The following is a 16,796-nucleotide window of genomic DNA, read 5'->3' as shown; positions in this document are numbered from 1 at the left end:
TCGTGAGTAAGACTATGTTGTGTTAAGCAAGTCGTGGGTGTTTTTTTAAACGTTCAGCAGTCGGGGGGTGGGAGGGATTCTGCTGGGACCGTCCCATGCTGTGAATGGAGGTCAGACATGAAGGGGTTACTCCATAAATGCGAGTGGAGAACAGCTCAAGTTTATTACAACTAAAATAAATGGTTTTCGTCTCTCGTGTTCAGTCATTTGATTAGTTCATAGTCTCTGCAGTGTGTGTGTGTGTGTGTGTGTGTTAAAGAGAGAGAAAAAGAGAGAGAGAAAAAGAGGGAAGATTCAGTGAAATCTTTTACTCATGAGCTGCACACATTTTGAAAAAAGAGGAGCAAATCGAAGGACGTTTTAAAAATGTTTTAATGTGAAGGTTACAACATGTACGATCGTTTTTTTCAGAGAAAAATGTACATACACAAGTATAATTTGTCACAACATGTACACATTACAACTTTTTTAAACAACTAAATAAGCGTGATGCTCTTTTATTTGATCATTACAAATAGAAAATTACGGCCACCCAATGACGGCAGACTTCTGTATTCCAAATAGCTGGTTGTGGGACCTTGTCAATGATGTTTATTGAATAGGAGACTGTTTACTCTGTTGTGTGACTAGAATATCAAAATCCGTCACTCAGTGGAAATGCAGCTGGTTCGGGCTGAGTGACTGAGTTCTCCTTGGAGGAAAGCAGCAGACATCTTAAGCTCGGCCCTGAAGTTGAAAGTGAAACACTGTGGCAGCGTTTCAGAGGGAAAACACCACATATTTCTCCTGTGCTCAAATATTTTATTTCAGCATCGAAAGCATTATCTGGAACCGCATGTTTTTTAAATTGCACAAATAAGTTAAGACTAGGCAACTGTTTTAACGGCCTCCTTGTAAAAGACAATTGCAGTTGTGTGAGGCTGTAAATAAAGGAGAGAGGCGGAGGTCACAGAAGACAGGATGTTTTTCACACCCCTTCATATTATGAATAAAGCAGCGGTCTACTTATGTAGTTTTTGCCAGGTGTCTTGGTGCATCCACTTCCTTTACAGCCTCGCTGAATGCTCCGGTACTCGCGGGACACGACGCCGCGTGCGTTATTTCGTTTAACAGTTCGCCGGCGCTCTTGCGTCCGCGCGCACTCACACTTCCATCCACCTTCTAATCACGTTGGAACCATGAAAACACCCCCCTCCCCCCGCTTCCTGCACCGGACAACCAACGCAAGAGTGGAATTTCTATACATATCATAAGCGCAGAGGGGAATTAAGACAATTTAATAAAGGCTTAACGCGCCGGGGTTGTCTCTGCTGCGCCTAAAGCCATATTTCCTCTGATCAGCGGAGGAAGGAGACTTTATTGGACATGTTTCTATTTCCAAATCCGCATAACGGGCAACGATGCATGCATTTCCTATAATGTAGATAAGGGAGAGAGGGTTTGATATGTAATAAAAGGTGGGTCTGTGCTGCCTGTTTAAGCCCCTTAAGCCTGATAAATGATGAGCGACAGAGGCACAGCAAGAGGGTCACCGCTATTAACTCCTCGCTTTCCACTTAAACTTCTCTCAATTACAGCTGGTAATGTGGCTGGATACGGGCCTTATAGGCTTCGAGCTGTTCAATCAAACCGAAATAAAAAAGAATAAAACATTTTTAAAAAGGAAAGAAAATAATACGCAAATCTCCACGGGCGTCTTTGTTGCTGTAGGTATGAGGCCGTCCCTGAAGCCACGTGTTAGGAGAGGGGGGGGCACACAGGGATTATCGTCTGTGGCGTAACTAACATGCACACCAGGTATTCCAGGACAAACACCCAGTGCAAGCTCATTAAATCAGCATTTGGTGTATCCGCACAGGCGTTAACGACGGGCTCTAATCCCGGCGGTGACCCGCTCGGACTGCGTGTCCCGGCCGAGCTGCTCCTCCGGCCGCGCGCATGTTATTTCAACGTGGGACAAAATGCACTACGATTTGAATGAAGGGAGTAATGCATCGCATTATAGTTTTGCATCTGAAATAATTCTTTCAACATTTTTTTAAAAAGAACGGGAAGGACGCTATTTTTCAGCAGTAATGTAGTGTTATGGTCATCTTTTTTTACTTCCCAATCTATTTTTCCCCCCGGCTTCGCTTGAGTAATTGTTTAACTTTTATTCGTTAACACGCTTTTATTCGTTAACAAGCGTTAACACGTGTAAAGCTTGATTTTATCAATATTTAAATAGTTTTACAGTGTTTTATTTGCACCATAGATATAAAGCTGCGTATTAATCCTGTATCTAACGAATTAGGATTTACATTAAGGCTACTTGCATTTTTTTAATAATAATAATAAAAAACTAGGAAAATGCATTTTCTACTTTGTGTGACGGTGTAAACGCTTACGCAGAACCTATCCTCAATGAATTGCCAGCAAATCTGTTGAGAGTCAGGCAGCGAGAAACAAAGGCTCGATTCGGACAGTAAAACGAAATCTCTATTTTCATACGTTCGATGGCGTTCGACGTTAATGCAATCCCCTTCGTTTTTAATAAAAGCCATTTGATATATTTTCGAAAACTGCGTTTGGATGTAGTAAATAATTCTTTTTTTGCTTCATTTTGTGGGCCTTTACACATTTCTTGCAAAGCTTTCGACAGCCCTGGTTCCGCCGCCGCCAGATGTCGCTAGAAGGCCGCATAATCTCCTTCCAGTGTGGAGGAAAAGCCACAGTTACATTTGGTGCCCCCCCCCCACGCCCCCTCACTAACCCTTTGACACCACACTCTGAGAATCGGTGGAGGGGAAAATGAGGCTTTGGAGCTGAAGAATTTACAGTTAGTCGCGAAACTTTTACAAGTATTTGAGTTGCTCACTCTACTTTCTGAAAGCCTATAGTCGCAATTCACTCCGGGGGGGTCAAAAGAAGTTCAGAATCAGATGACTGAGGTGATCGAAGATTAAACCATCGTAAAACCTGTCGATTAAAGAATTGAATCAAATCCGTGAAATGATTAAACGAGCGCAGCCGTTGCATTTGGGGCAGAACGTGTTTGCAGATGCACGTTACATGCATTTGCAGCCGCATTTCTTCTCATCACCGAACTCCTGCAGAGAGAAGAAATACACAGGCTGCAAGGGTCTTGCCTCCCTGAGCCTCTTCAGGAGTCAGTCTATGATCCAGTCTTATCTCAGCGCCTCTATACATTAGCTCTGCTCGTTTACATAATCTCACATAGTGAAGAGGGCCAAAGAAGAACAAAGTTACAAACAAGATTAGGGCGATTTTATTTGTTCCTATACGGTTGAGCGCCAATTGTTTCTCCAGGAGTGTTTAAGGTCACTAAGAGGATTTGAAGCCGGTTTCATATCAGTGATCTTTTTGAGGGAATTAAATCAACAATGCTTTTCTCTCCATATTTAGCAACAGTCTTGTGTGCATGTGCGCGCGCGTGTGTGTGTGCGTGTGTGTGTGTGTGTGTGTGTGTGTGTGTGAACAACGAGCCCTGCGGGGCAGCAGAGGGGGGAGAGGGATTGTAAATCCTGCAAAGAGTAAACAGAGGAGTGGAAGTTCAGTGCCGATGCTCGGTCGCATGCTAGCGGACCTGGTGCACCTTCAGGATGTGACATGCAGTGGATCTTTAGCCTGGTGATTGTCCCAGTAGTGTTTTCCTTGAAATGGATCCCCCCCCCCCCCTCACCAACCCCCCCACCTCCTAATGATCCAAACGCAGCTGGCCATGTCCCACACGGACACCGAGAGCTTTAACCCTAAACTGACCTCAATTTGACACCACCCGATGAAATTGTACTGCCTGTTAATGCCATCTACTGATTTAAAAAGAAATGTTTTGTTTTTTATTTTTATTTACGTGCCAGAGTTGTGTGAAAAAACGGACACAACGTGAAAGCCTTGAGAAATCCCAATTTCCGTGAAAAGGCGTAATTGTCCGTGATGGGTGTCCTCCTGGAATAATCTGGTTTGTAAATGCGGTCAGGTTATAAACCGGAGGTTTTAAATTGGCACAGGTCTTGTTTACGAGGAAAATTAATTTTAATTACCTATTGAGTGAATGATGATTAAAATAAAATTAGAAAATTAAACACCGACCTGCGTAATGTTGCATCGAGGCTGTTATTTAGCTAAATGAAGACATTTCGCCACCTAAACGCCGTTCGTGACGACGCCGTGTGTTTGTGGCTTCCATTAATTGCTCCAATAAATAGTTCACCAAAAAAAAAAGACGGAGCTTAGAATTTCCACGTCGTTAGGAGTCCTCGCTGAAAGTTTTACAGGGAAGGACGCGTTTCTGCGGAGCCGTACATTGGACACGCATAATTAGCCTCTGCTATTTTCACACGCTCTTCGGGTGTTTACATCACTCTCCTCGGGGGCAAATCACATATTTCCACAGTAAATGCGGTAAAGACCTGGAAGCACGTATACATCCAACTCCACGGCAGTTTGGGGATTAAAGGATACTTCCATCGAGCGGCAGATTAAACATACAAGTGACAATATCTTCCATGTTCTTTTTTTTTTATTTTTTTATAGTCCAACCGTAACCCCCCCCCCCCGCCGCCCCCGCCGCCCCCTCCCACCCCCCCTTACTGCCCCGCGTAAAGACGCGCGTGTGCAACAAAGCGGCAAATACAGTAAGGTGTGTGCTACTTACCGTGGTTGTCCAAAGAAGGAAGTTGGAAGAAGTAGAAGAATAAGAAGAAGAAAAAAAAGTCAAGCGTTAATGCACAAATCAATGTGAATGATAGTATTTAGCTCATGAAAATATCAGTCTCCAATAGCGCGGTCTGCCGGCCGGGCTGGTTGTGTTTACAGAGTGTGGGAGAGACTTGGAGACGGTGAATGCCTTGGCTCTCTGCGCACCGCTCTGCAGCTCCTTCCCGGGGTGTTGCACGTTGAAATGTCCACACAGCCGTTTGTCAAACCCTGCAGTCCTACACTTCCCCCCCCTCCACCACCACCACCACCACCCTCCCCACTCCCTCTCCTCCACCCACATTATGCCAACAAACATAACTGTTGTCACGGTTTCATTTATTGAATCGATTTCCTTTATAAAAATAAAAAATAAAAAAAACTCCCCAGATTTCTGCAAACGACCTCAAGCAACTCTGTTTGGTATTTTGTTTGTGGGGAGAGTTTATTGACCCTCCACCGGTGGCCACAGCCCATCTCCCTGAGCGTGTGTCTACCTTAATCCTAACCTGTGAATAATTAATTTCACCATCAAAAATGTCACGGAGCCATGAAAGGAGCCTTTATGTGAGAGCCTATCAATACAGCCGCGGTGCCATATTAGCGTTGATGGAGCCACATTCTAAAGGGAATAGATGGCCTGCTTCTGTTTTTCTGTGCGTAAAAGTGCTCGACCCCCCCCCCCCCCCCCCCCAAAAAAAGGCTTCACTGCCATCGATGGCCGGAGCGTTGCTCCTCCTCTAAACTTCAATCTCCTCACATGATTGATGATCTCAGGGAGCTTTGATAATTGACTACTCTGAGGTAAGGCACAGCTTTCTATTGAGAGAGGGGATTGGACGAAAGAAACATACAAAATTACTTTCTCCACAAAGCCCCCCCCCCCCCCCCCCCCCCGGTTGGAAAAGTTCATTCTAGGATTAGAGGGGTGTCAATTCATTTGCCAAATGATAGTGTGTTGTTGGATTGTGAGGTATTTCAGAGTTGTAAAGGTACACAAGCTACAAACAAATAAAGTAAGCGCCTCAGCATTCGTAAGCGTTATAATATCCCGCCGTGTCACGGAGGACGCGCGGGGACGCAAAAGTTGAAAGGTTTACCATTTGTTAATGTCACATTTTATTGTGCTTAAAGGTTGTGCATTGCATCCCTCGTAAATCTACCTCAAACTCTTACTTATTGTACCCTAAATCACGATTCGCGTGGTCACTCAGAGAGCTCCGCGCTGCTAAACCCTCCTTCACTCAGCCTTCACCCTGTTTGCTTTTTTCTCCCTGTCCTTTAGGAATCTTCACGGTGGAAAAGAAAAGAGGAATCGGGTTGGGAGCTGTGTGTGTTTGGCTTTTTTTTTTTTTTTAATATATATATATATATATAGCCCCGGTGTGGAGTTGAAGCCGTCCCCGTGCTCCGCATACACTCTGCATATCTCTCGCTTTGGTCTCTCCTCTCTCTTTTGTGGAGCTGCTGCAGGACTGGCTATGGCCGCCGCTACTTCCGGGATCCGTCATTTCATTCGCCCACCGCTCGGCGCTGCGCGCTGACTCCGTTTCTATAAGCAAGCTAGCAGCCAACCTGCCAACACTCGCTGACACTCACTCATCTCAGGCTCGCCAGATAGACCAAATACCTACGGGGGGAAAGGAAGGAGAGATCTGAATCGCGGTCTCTTCGTTTCGACTGCTTTTTCCTCCCTTCTTCTTCTTCCTCTTCTTTTTGCTTCTTCTTCTTCTTTTTTTTTTTTTTTTTTACAGTGATAATAAAACAAGATAGCGATCTGGAGGCATTAAAGGAGACGCGGACTCGCGGGATGAAAACGGACTAAAAAAGATTCGTCCTTCTCCTGAACATCATCGCCGACCGTCATTCATTCATTACCTTGACAACCTCTGGCTTTGATTGACAGCCGGAGTGGCAAAAAGCCATGAGACACGACAGTTTAGTTACATGCAGGTTGTTGATGGGCCGATTGTAACCTTCACTTTGGCGCATTTTTGCTTCTTTTTTTCTCTCCCCTCCCGTGGAAAGAGGGAAAACAAGAGAAATTGCAAAACTCCCCGATGCTACGATCTCCACTGAACCACACTGGCGAATAGGAGAAGTCGCAAAGTTGGTCGGAAAACGGAATCTTGATCTCTAAATCACTTTCTGAACGGGGACTGGGATATTAAATATACGACAGATTCAGGAGTTTATTGGAGCGCAGCCCAATGGCGCAAAGGGTAGGTTTTTTTTTTTTTTTAAATCTCCTTACACGTACCTGTTCAAATCCACTGCAGGGGAGGCGCTCGTATCGATAACTTGTTCTCGGGCGGCAGCATTCACATCAAAGCTGCTATATTTGACGTTTCTGTTGTTGCAGCGCCCCTTGCTCTCCAGGCAAAGTGACAGCCTCTGCTTTCACCCCGACGAGCCCCCACGACAGTCGTGGATCGCGTTCACAGGAGAACTCCCAACTAATTCGCTCTTTTTCGGCCACCGAGCTCCCTTACGCGGAGCGCCTTTGAGTTCTAATGTTTTTGGTAATGGCAAACTGTTTATCAGACGTGTGTATATGCGTGTATATGTACAATATACGACACTTTGCTTTTTATCCTGCGCTGGCTTGCAGCGCATTCGCACGAGCTCGTTAGGTCTCCTTTTGCGTGTATCCACGCCGAGGCGGCACGCGCTGTGCATTTATTTATTTATTTTAAATTTCTTTCTTTCTTTGCTTCATTCTCTTGCAAATCTCCTTTGCACGCTTTTCGTTTTTAAATGCGAAAGTAACCGGACTTTTTTTTTTCTTCCTTTCTTCTTGTTGTCGTCGTCGTTGTTTGTTGTTGTTGATCTATTCCCCAGTACGATGAGCTGGCCCACTACGGTGGGATGGACGGAGTCTCGGCGTCGATGTACGGGGACCCGCACGCTCCCCGGCCGCTTCCCCAGGTCCACCACCTGAACCACGGACCGCCGCTGCACGCCAGCCAGCACTACGGAGCCCACGCTCCGCACCCCAACGTCATGCCCGCCAGCATGGGCTCCGCTGTCAACGACGTTTTAAAGAGGGATAAAGATCAAATTTATGGGTAAGGTTTGCATGAAACAAACATGCGTGCAATATATATATATACATTTTTTCCCCCTCCTCCTACACCCCACTGCCTCAGTCAAGTTTTTCTAAGCTTTTTTCTATTAGTGAGTTTTGATGGAGTTTCTCTCCCACCACCTAAATTCTACCGCAATGTCGGAGCCCCTTTGTTGGTCGGGTGAGTTTTGTCCCATGTGTAATCGCACACGCATTGTTAGGGGGGCATCAAGAAGCCCGCCGTGAGTAAGAGTACGCCTCGAGCTCCTATAATAATAATATTATAAATGATATGGAAGCTCTGTGTACAAGCACAAGTCAAGTAAAACGCTGGAATGAATTGTTGCAAGTTGCTTTACATTACTGCCGACTATTATTTGTTGATCCTTAAAAATAGATTTGACACATTTAAACGTTTTCTTTGCTGCCTGCAGACAACTTTTCAAATTGTTTTCAGATATTGTCTGCAGTAAATTAGAGACACACACACACACACACACACGCGCGCGCACAGTGTGTTACGACGCCCCGCGTGTCTTTATTATTATACTTTCCTCGCATTATTCTTAAATAATAAAAGAAACGTAATTAGACGTTGTTACCGATGAAGGCAAAAGTTAAAAAACAAATGTTTCCAGACGTTGCTCAGCAAACACACCTACTCAGAAAGTGCTATAATCCCCAGTGTATGATTATAATCTGGGGTGTAGCGCAGAGTAAATCCTCTTCATCTCTTGTACTCACGGAATAGTTTACCTTCGTGTTTTTATACACTGACAAGAATCTAGATCACACAAATTAAGCAACTGAAAGCAGTTTAATGAAGCTAAACGTGTGCTTTAAAAAAATGACATTTTACTTTCTAATTATGCGTTAGTTTTTAAAATGTATTTTGTTTCTCTCGCGATGTTAACATGAAAGTAATTAGATATTTCTGTTCACTTCCGCTTCACTTTTAAAGCCTCATATGTAATAACGCCCTCGGTGCTTAGTGCGTCTGTAGTGTGATTCTGCAACATGATTATTTCATTTAAAGTGTTTGTGCGCACTGTATAATTTCTCTAAACTCCCACCGACTGATTTAGAGCGTGTCTGTCATGTTTTTTTGTCCACTTTTGTGGACTTCTCCGCCGTTTCTACTTTACACTGCAAGAAATGTCGGTCTCAACACGTCGCTCAGCAACACATTGCGTCTAAAATCCCCAGAATTCCCCCAGAATGAAGCGTAAAATATCCCAGATGCGTGTTTACTCGTGCGTCCCCGTCCACACAGCCTCTAAAAAGGAAACGTTGAATCCAAGGTTTATTGTTTTAGTTGTTGACAGTCCCATTAAAAAAAAACAAAAAAAACACGGCCACTTGTTTTGAGACGAATGTGTATAAAAACTATTCAGCGGGACAAAAGTAAAAAATAATCTCATCCAACTGTGTTCAGTGTGCACGTGCAAAGAGACATTTTGGACTCACGTAGCCGACAGATGCCGTATATGTCGGTGGGGGCTATTTTTTGCAGCGGGCATTGTGCAGCCGGTGTGCGGCTCCTTTCTCAGGCTGTGTTTCCCCTCTTGCAGTCACCCTTTATTCCCACTGCTCGCACTGGTTTTTGAGAAGTGCGAGTTGGCGACGTGTACTCCGAGGGAGCCCGGCGTAGCAGGCGGCGATGTCTGCTCCTCAGACTCCTTCAATGAGGACATTGCAGTCTTTGCCAAACAGGTCAATTTCACAAGTATTACCAATAAATATATTTGGGATGTCGTGGCTGCGTCAATTGCGCATGCATCATTTTATGCCTGCTTCTAATTTATTCTTTTTATTTTAAATGTGCAATACAAGTTTATATTGTTATATTGTATCTTCGCTGCAGAAAAGTCATTAATGAGAATTTTTTTGTACCACCAGATAGCATCTTAAGTCGGAAATAGACGCACGTTCCGAACATTTCATGCTAAAACTAACTTTGACATTTGCTGTATTATTTTAGGTCCGAGCAGAAAAACCTTTATTTTCATCAAATCCAGAGTTGGACAATTTGGTAAGCGAACACTTTGACCTCTCGTGCCTCTCAATAATTGTCGCGTCAATGCGGTTGTACTCTGCCTTGTTTTGGGTTCCTCTGGCGTGTCCGCAGCAGCAAACAGTGAACATATGATTTAAACTTCCGCGCAGACGTCAGATCAGTTTGGAGGCGAAGTTTATTTGCCGCTGTCAGTGCTCACTGTTCCCATCTAACTGACCCAGCTGCCCAGTGTGCGGTGACCAGAAACACAGCTTCCCTTTCGAGTTAAAAAATAAATATATATATTTTTTGCTGTTGCCGGCACTCTTTAGTGTTATGATGGACAGATTAACATATAATATGAATCCTGAAAACGATGTGATATGAACTGCTTATTTTGTCCCCTTTTCCCCCAGATGATACAAGCCATACAAGTATTACGATTTCACCTCTTGGAATTAGAAAAGGTAAATATTATATTGTTTTACATTTGTCTTCTCTGATCTGTGGGTAGAAAACGTGTAGCTGCAGCTGATATTATTCAAAGTTCTTCAAAATATAGCACTCAAGTGTGTTCTACTTATTTGCAGATATAAAAAAAGACATATATTTCAGACAGAGTTTCATGTTTGTCACGTTCATTAAACGTTTTATCTTATTCAGCCAACTGCTGTGTGATCATTGATAAAGTATAGCGGTCTCTTTGGTCACGTTGCACATTGTTATTGATCCGCAGATTTAGTTTCAACTACTCATTATCCCACCAGCTTACAGCAGGCTGTTTATTTCTTCGCCGTTCAACTTGTTGCTTGAGTCCCAGGAGAATAATAAGCACAGCAACAATGCCACTATTGTTTCCTCGACGCCGATATCGCCCTTTAATTGGAGTTATTCTTGGACTGGCCGCAGCGTTTCCCCACCTCTCTGAAAAAGGTGCTTTTTCTTCCGTTTTTTTTCTTCCTTTTTCTCCAGGTTCACGAGCTCTGCGACAATTTTTGCCACCGGTACATCAGTTGTTTGAAAGGAAAAATGCCAATAGACCTAGTAATTGACGAACGGGATGGCAGCTCAAAATCAGATCACGAAGAGCTCTCGGGATCGTCGACTAACCTTGCAGATCACGTAAGTAACACAACAATGTGCGCTGTGCTGTTTTTGGGGTCCGTGTCTGCGAAACACACGCACACAACGCTTATGAATAATCGCCTGCTTTGTAAATACTCATATTGGTTGGATGTGTTTCATTATGGCATCTTTTGGGCTGCTTAGCCTGTGCTCAGTGTGTGACCCAGTGCTCTGTTATGCAAGGCGAACCCGCCGATCGATGTGCTAAGGTCAAAAGCTAGATGTGATACAATAGACTGACGTATTGTTTTAGTCTTTTGATTAGAGGCAGTCATGTGTGCATAATGCGTCCGTGCACGAGGTATAGTCTGTGTGTGTGTGTGCGTGTGTGTGTGCGTGCGTGTGCATTCAGGGGGGTGCGCGTGTGTGCAAATGGGCTACCGTGCATTAAAAATGCGTTGGGTAAAAAAAAAAAGAAAAAAGAAAGAAATCGTGAAGCAATTATCTGTTACGCAGGTTTAATGTTAAAGCAGGGTATCAGCGGTAAGCTGTGGCTTTAGGGCAATATTTAAAAAGAAAAGGGCTTTATATTTGGGGGCTGTGGGAGCTGGATATGGCCCGTGCGTAAAGCTGTGGATTTTGCTGCAGAGGTGGAGAAAGTGGTAGCCTATTGAAATAGATCTCAGAGCTAAAGGCTTACCATCAATGTCAAGTTCACAAGGCATCTGATGGTTCGTCTGGAGGCCTTCCATTGCTGTTGATGTTAATGTGTTTAATTGTTTCGTATTGATTGCCGTGCGGTTTGCTCTGCAGCGGCTTTCTCTCCCCCCTCCCTCCCCCCCTTTATGGCTTGAGGCACCATAATGCTGAATTCAATTAAATGCACCTGAAGTACAGCAGCTTTAAATTTGAAGATCGATTCCCTGGTTTAAATCGTGTATTTTCGGTGTAATGACCCCCCCCCTCCATATTGAGTTGACGCTGTGCTATGGAGTTAATATTTTTGAATTATGGCGTCTTGCATGCCTGTGCTAAAGCTTTGGGTGTGGAAAAAAAAACAAAAAACGAACGCGCTATTGCGAGTAAGTGACTAGTTCATATCTGAGCAGCACAAGGCCAAGCCTATTAGGAATTAAAGCAGATTTAAGTGTTATGCAAAGTCACTGCGCTGCATCTGCTGCGTCTGGCCGCAGTCCTAATAGCGGTGGATTCACTCTGGAAGCCCGTCGCGTGCGCATGGCCACGCAGCGGCCCCGCACCGCACTCGATGAGTTAAAACGTAATTAGACTGAAGATGCCGACGTTGGTTTGAGAAACGGTCAGAACGGCAATATTGTGGTCGTCGAACACAAGTGTAGAAATGAGGCATGCTGTTGTTTATATTGTGGAGATTAGATAAACTAGCCTGTTTAGTTTCATGGCAGATGGTTGACACTCAAGCCAATTTCCAATAGTGCCTCCAGTGCTCAGACACCAGCATTAGCATCAGTCCACTGGTGAGAAATATTTTGATAATTAGAAAATTATATATGCCAATAAAGCAAATCAGGAGCAGCAATAAACAAAGAAGGTTGCATGACAAGCCATTTATCTTGGAGCCATTTGGACTGACAACCTCATTAGGTATTTAACTTTTGAGGGATTTATTTAACTTCTGTGGCACCAGTGAACCTTTTATTATACTGCTGGGCTGAAGTTGACAAAAGCAGAAGAGTTTTTTTCTTGTTTGCTTTCAGAGCTCCGTCTGAGCTGTGAGTGATTTTAATCATGTTATAGAAACATACAGACTCTCCAGCTAATATAGTTATTTTTTTATGAGCAAAAATACAGTGCCTTATTTTTTTTTACTTGTGAGAGCTTATACATGCAGTCATACGGGCTAAAATAAATATTTGTTTAGGTAAAAAAATGTGAACAGTGCAGTCATGATCCCAACGCCTTTTAGTGAATAGCAACAGTCATTTCCATATAAAGGGCTCCAACTTTTTCATGCTAGAATTAACTATGAATAATGGAAAACAGTCCAGAAAAATGTATTTATTTGAAAAACTGGGCCGCGGGATGGAAAGCAATGGCTGTCCTTCTTTTCTTGATTCATCTATTCATTTGTATACGGCTGTTTTTTTATTATTAATTTCTGTCCTCGCTTCTCGTTGAGGAGAAAAAGGCGGTTTGATAGTTAGATATGCTAATTTATTTAGTTAGAATCTCGCACGTCCATTTTTCTTTGCTTTGATATGCATTTTTAATATATAGCCCAGGGCTACGTCTCATTTGGTGAAAGTTGGTTTTTCTGGAGAAGATGAGGCTCTTTACTGTGAAGGAGGCGGCACGTTGAGCTTGTTTGTGTGTGTGTGTGTGTGTGTGTGTGTGTGTGTTTGGACCTCTTTCTGTATCCCTCCTCTCTCCTCTTCATACCTGACAGCCGAGCATAATAAGCACAGATTTATTCACACTCGGATGCAGTATTGTCTTAGAGATGATTGGATTATGGTAGAGTGAGAGCGGGATGAGGCCTTGCTGACGCTGTTGATTTCGCTTATTCGCTCGGGGTGACTATCTCAACCATGTAGCCCACCCAAGGCTCCCTAACTCATCGCCCCTCCTCAGATCAACCCATCCCAATCAAACAAAAGAAGGAAAAGATATATGATTGGCGATTGGGGAAGACAGAAATAACACAGAGCAGTGTACATTTGTGAACGGCTGATACAGCTTGTCAATGGCTCGCTCTCTTGTCTTTTAATTAATGAATAACAATTCTGTCTCTTCTGTGCTACATCCAATTAGGGAGGCAAATAGAATTAACAGTGTCTGAATATTATCTGTTCTAATGAATTAGCCTTTGTGTCTTCTTGTGCCCCGTGTAAAGTCAAGCTTACATATTAGCCGAGGCTTTTCATTTCCTCCATGCATATGCATAACACTTTTCAAACGGTGTTATGATTCACATTTTGTTCTCGGGAAACTGTAGGCTTTGAGGGTCTCTGCGCTTTGTTTTGGAGAGCTTTCCTCGGGGAGCGATAGTTCCCATAGAGGTTTTAGTGTAGCTTATCTTCTCCCTGCACGGCTGGAAAGAAAAAAAGAAAAAAAAAAAAAAAGGAGAAGCTTTCTCTGTTTACATTTGACTTTCTGGTGCCGTGTACACCACTGGTCAGACGTGGTGATGTCACAGGTTTGGTCAAGAAATAACATCCCGTGCCCGTGCGGTGCTTTAGTGTACGAGCGGAGATGGGTGCGCAGTAATGTCCTATTCCTGTAGTGTCACTATGCACGGTGCTGCGCCTACACCGCCTTCCTCCGCCCGTGGACAGAGAGCCCTCGGGCCGAGCGGACCTGCTGAACCGTGGCATTTCTCTGTTTCGGAGGTGCTCTAATTCAACTAGCTTTGTTCTCCTCGGGGAGCGACCGCGTTTGGATCTCCCCCCTTCCCTCGTGAAAACAGTGCAGCGTTGACTTGGACCGCTCCGTCTGTTCCACACAATTGTTTTGTGATGGTGGGATGTCTGGCCTTACATTTCCTATTTGATTAGTGTTCAGAGGCAGAGCCCCGTTGGCAGGCATATCTAATCACCGCTACCGCGGCTGGAGGGAGAGGCTCGGCTCACTTGTTGCATCTCCCACACTCCCCCTTCCTTCAACTGCACGCTCGCTGTAAATGACGCAGTAAAAAAACTGACCTATTTGACCGAAAACCCCCGAACCATAAACCCTCATAGGACACTTTTTGGATGCAAATGCCTGTAGGTTGTCTTGTATTGAAATGCAACATACAAATTATTCACACCGAGAATTTGTGGAAATCGTTTTTACACAAAGATAATGATTAACAGCCAGGTCAACAGAACAAACTAGAATTATTGGCATTGTAGTATTGGATGTTATGGCGGAACAGTTTGCAGTAGATTCTACAGATGACTGCAGTAAAGTGGCCACTGAGTTCTATAGTTATTTATTCCAAGAAATAACTAAAAGTAGAATAATTCATAATGACACAGGATATTTAAAACAATGCTATTTTGATGCCGTTCACTTCAGTGAAATAGGTTGTTTCGGCCTCAAAGAGAGTTTTGAAGCATAATCCCTTAATCCCAGGTGTCTGTTAAAACAAGTTACAGTGACTTATTAGCTGCTAAATTGCGGACTTTATATTCTTGATAATTGAGGGTTGTTGTAAATACTCCGTTGTTCAATAGATGTGCACCTACACTTTTCTAAAGAGGCCGTGTATAATTACGTGCTCAACCCAGCAGAGACGTGTGTTTTTCTGTGTTTATGCCGTGTAGCAATACGTGTCTTGAAATGTCAGCTGGCTTTGTGATTTACGGCCCTGTTAGTTTCTGGTGTGTCAGCGATTCTGTATATATTCAGTACCGGATTCCTGTAGCTGCCCTTTGCAAGTGGCATTGCAACACACACACACACACACACACACACACACACACACACACACACACTCACGCTCTGTCTCAGACAGATTTCTTTCCTCTCCTGCGGGTTCCAGGGGAATTTGAGGGAAATTCAATGATTCCACTAAATCAATTTTATTTGAAATTCCTAGGGATGTAGGCAGAGTGCAGGGAGGGAAGTGAGATTGCACCAGGCAGGTGTTTGTAAATGAGAAACAGGGGACGGGAGCAGAGGAGGCTCTCCTGTGGCCCGGCTCCAGTACAAGCCCTCCTCCCCATATTGTCTCCTGCTTTTATATTAATTACAACTTGTATTATCAGCTGCCAGTTGCTAACCCCAGCAAATAGAAAAGGCTGCCCCTGGAGACCACACTCCTTTTGTGTCTCACACTCTATCTAGTCTTATTGTGTTTTTGTGTGTGCGCGCGTTGCCGCCTCCACATGTAATGTGCGTTTGCTCGCCGGCGTCCTCCTCTTCGTGGTGACGCTGCTCTTTAACACAATTAGTGAAGTGCAGGGAGTGAACCATGTTTGACTCCTAATTATGCCCAGCTTCAGGGAATAGTTACACGGGCTAGAGGCCTTCTTTTTCTTCTCGCTTCTTCCTCTATTTTCTTTTCAGAAAGAAGGTTGAAGGAGACTGTTTTCGGGTGACATGATTTCTTTTTTTTACGACTTGTTTGAACTTCTTCAGACCCACGAGGGTTGTGACAAAATGGTTGTGTGTGTTTGTGTTGCGCGCCGCTGCGTTTGTTGATGCACCCTCCTTAGCTCAGAGAGGCCCACTAAATTATTCATGGGGAGGTGAGGCTGTTGCTCTCGCCGCCTTGTTGAGCGCAGAAAGTTAACGCTTTTGTTGGGATATTTGTTGTCTTGTTTTGCAGATGGGGTCATAAATGAGAGGTGAATTGCCGGTTTAACAGGGGAGGGGGTGCTTCATTAAAGATATCTACTGCATATGCACCAGGCGTAGTATATGCACTGTGTTATTATTATTAGGTCACACAAAGTGCTGAGGTCTGCTTTTTGCCCAATAAGAAAGAAACTAACAAAGCATTATCTCCATCCCCGAATACAGGCCCATTAAACCCACAGGGTAGCAAATCAAAGCAAAATATCATTCCCTTTTACACCATTAGCCGAGGTGTCTTTGAATTTAATTTAGTGCCAGCACCATTAAAAATGACATATTACTCTGCAATGATAGCTAAATTAAGTCCTATCGATTCAGCTGTTGCATTAAAACCGTGCTGTGGCCATAGCTGGCAAGTGTTTAAGAGAGAGAGAGAACAAGAGAGCAAGAGTGTGTGAGAGCGGCGAGGATAGTTTTTCCAGGTCTGTCTCGTATCTCGCTGGCAGTGGGTCTCATCGCAGGGAAGTAGAACCCTCTTGTCTTGGAACAACAACAGCCGTTGGGGGAGAGACAGCGAGCACAGCTCTACCTAAATGCATTTTACTTCCTTCCTAGACCCAATAAAGACGGAGGGTTGATGGTTTTTTTCCCACATTAGTGATGTTACTCAGCATATGCCGTGTTGCGCGGAATAACAGGCGACAGCCG

General features: G+C 44.1%; 1 protein-coding gene across 15 annotated transcripts in view; it reads left to right on the top strand.

The window, feature by feature from the left end:
- The first annotated feature begins 5,615 nt into the window (after positions 1-5,615).
- Positions 5,616-16,796, top strand: part of meis2a (Meis homeobox 2a) — a 76,082-nt gene continuing 64,901 nt past the window's right edge. For 8 of the 15 annotated variants that reach the window (XM_078089597.1, XM_078089605.1, XM_078089593.1 and 5 more), the window contains exons 1-6: positions 5,616-6,920; positions 7,540-7,766; positions 9,337-9,478; positions 9,747-9,797; positions 10,178-10,228; positions 10,734-10,883. In XM_078089597.1, coding sequence (XP_077945723.1) covers positions 6,909-6,920; positions 7,540-7,766; positions 9,337-9,478; positions 9,747-9,797; positions 10,178-10,228; positions 10,734-10,883 — 633 coding nt within the window. In that variant the 5' untranslated portion in view covers positions 5,616-6,908. Of the gene's footprint in view, positions 6,921-6,969; positions 7,221-7,539; positions 7,767-9,336; positions 9,479-9,746; positions 9,798-10,177; positions 10,229-10,733; positions 10,884-16,796 lie in introns of those variants that run through there. The other 7 variants (XM_078089606.1, XM_078089594.1, XM_078089602.1 and 4 more) reach the window with 1 other exon arrangement.

This window comes from Gasterosteus aculeatus, chromosome 15 (genome assembly GCF_964276395.1).
Source record: "Gasterosteus aculeatus chromosome 15, fGasAcu3.hap1.1, whole genome shotgun sequence".
NCBI classification, from domain to species: domain Eukaryota; kingdom Metazoa; phylum Chordata; class Actinopteri; order Perciformes; family Gasterosteidae; genus Gasterosteus; species Gasterosteus aculeatus.
Note: the sequence above shows the minus strand (reverse complement) of the source record. Positions and strands in the feature narration are given on the sequence as shown.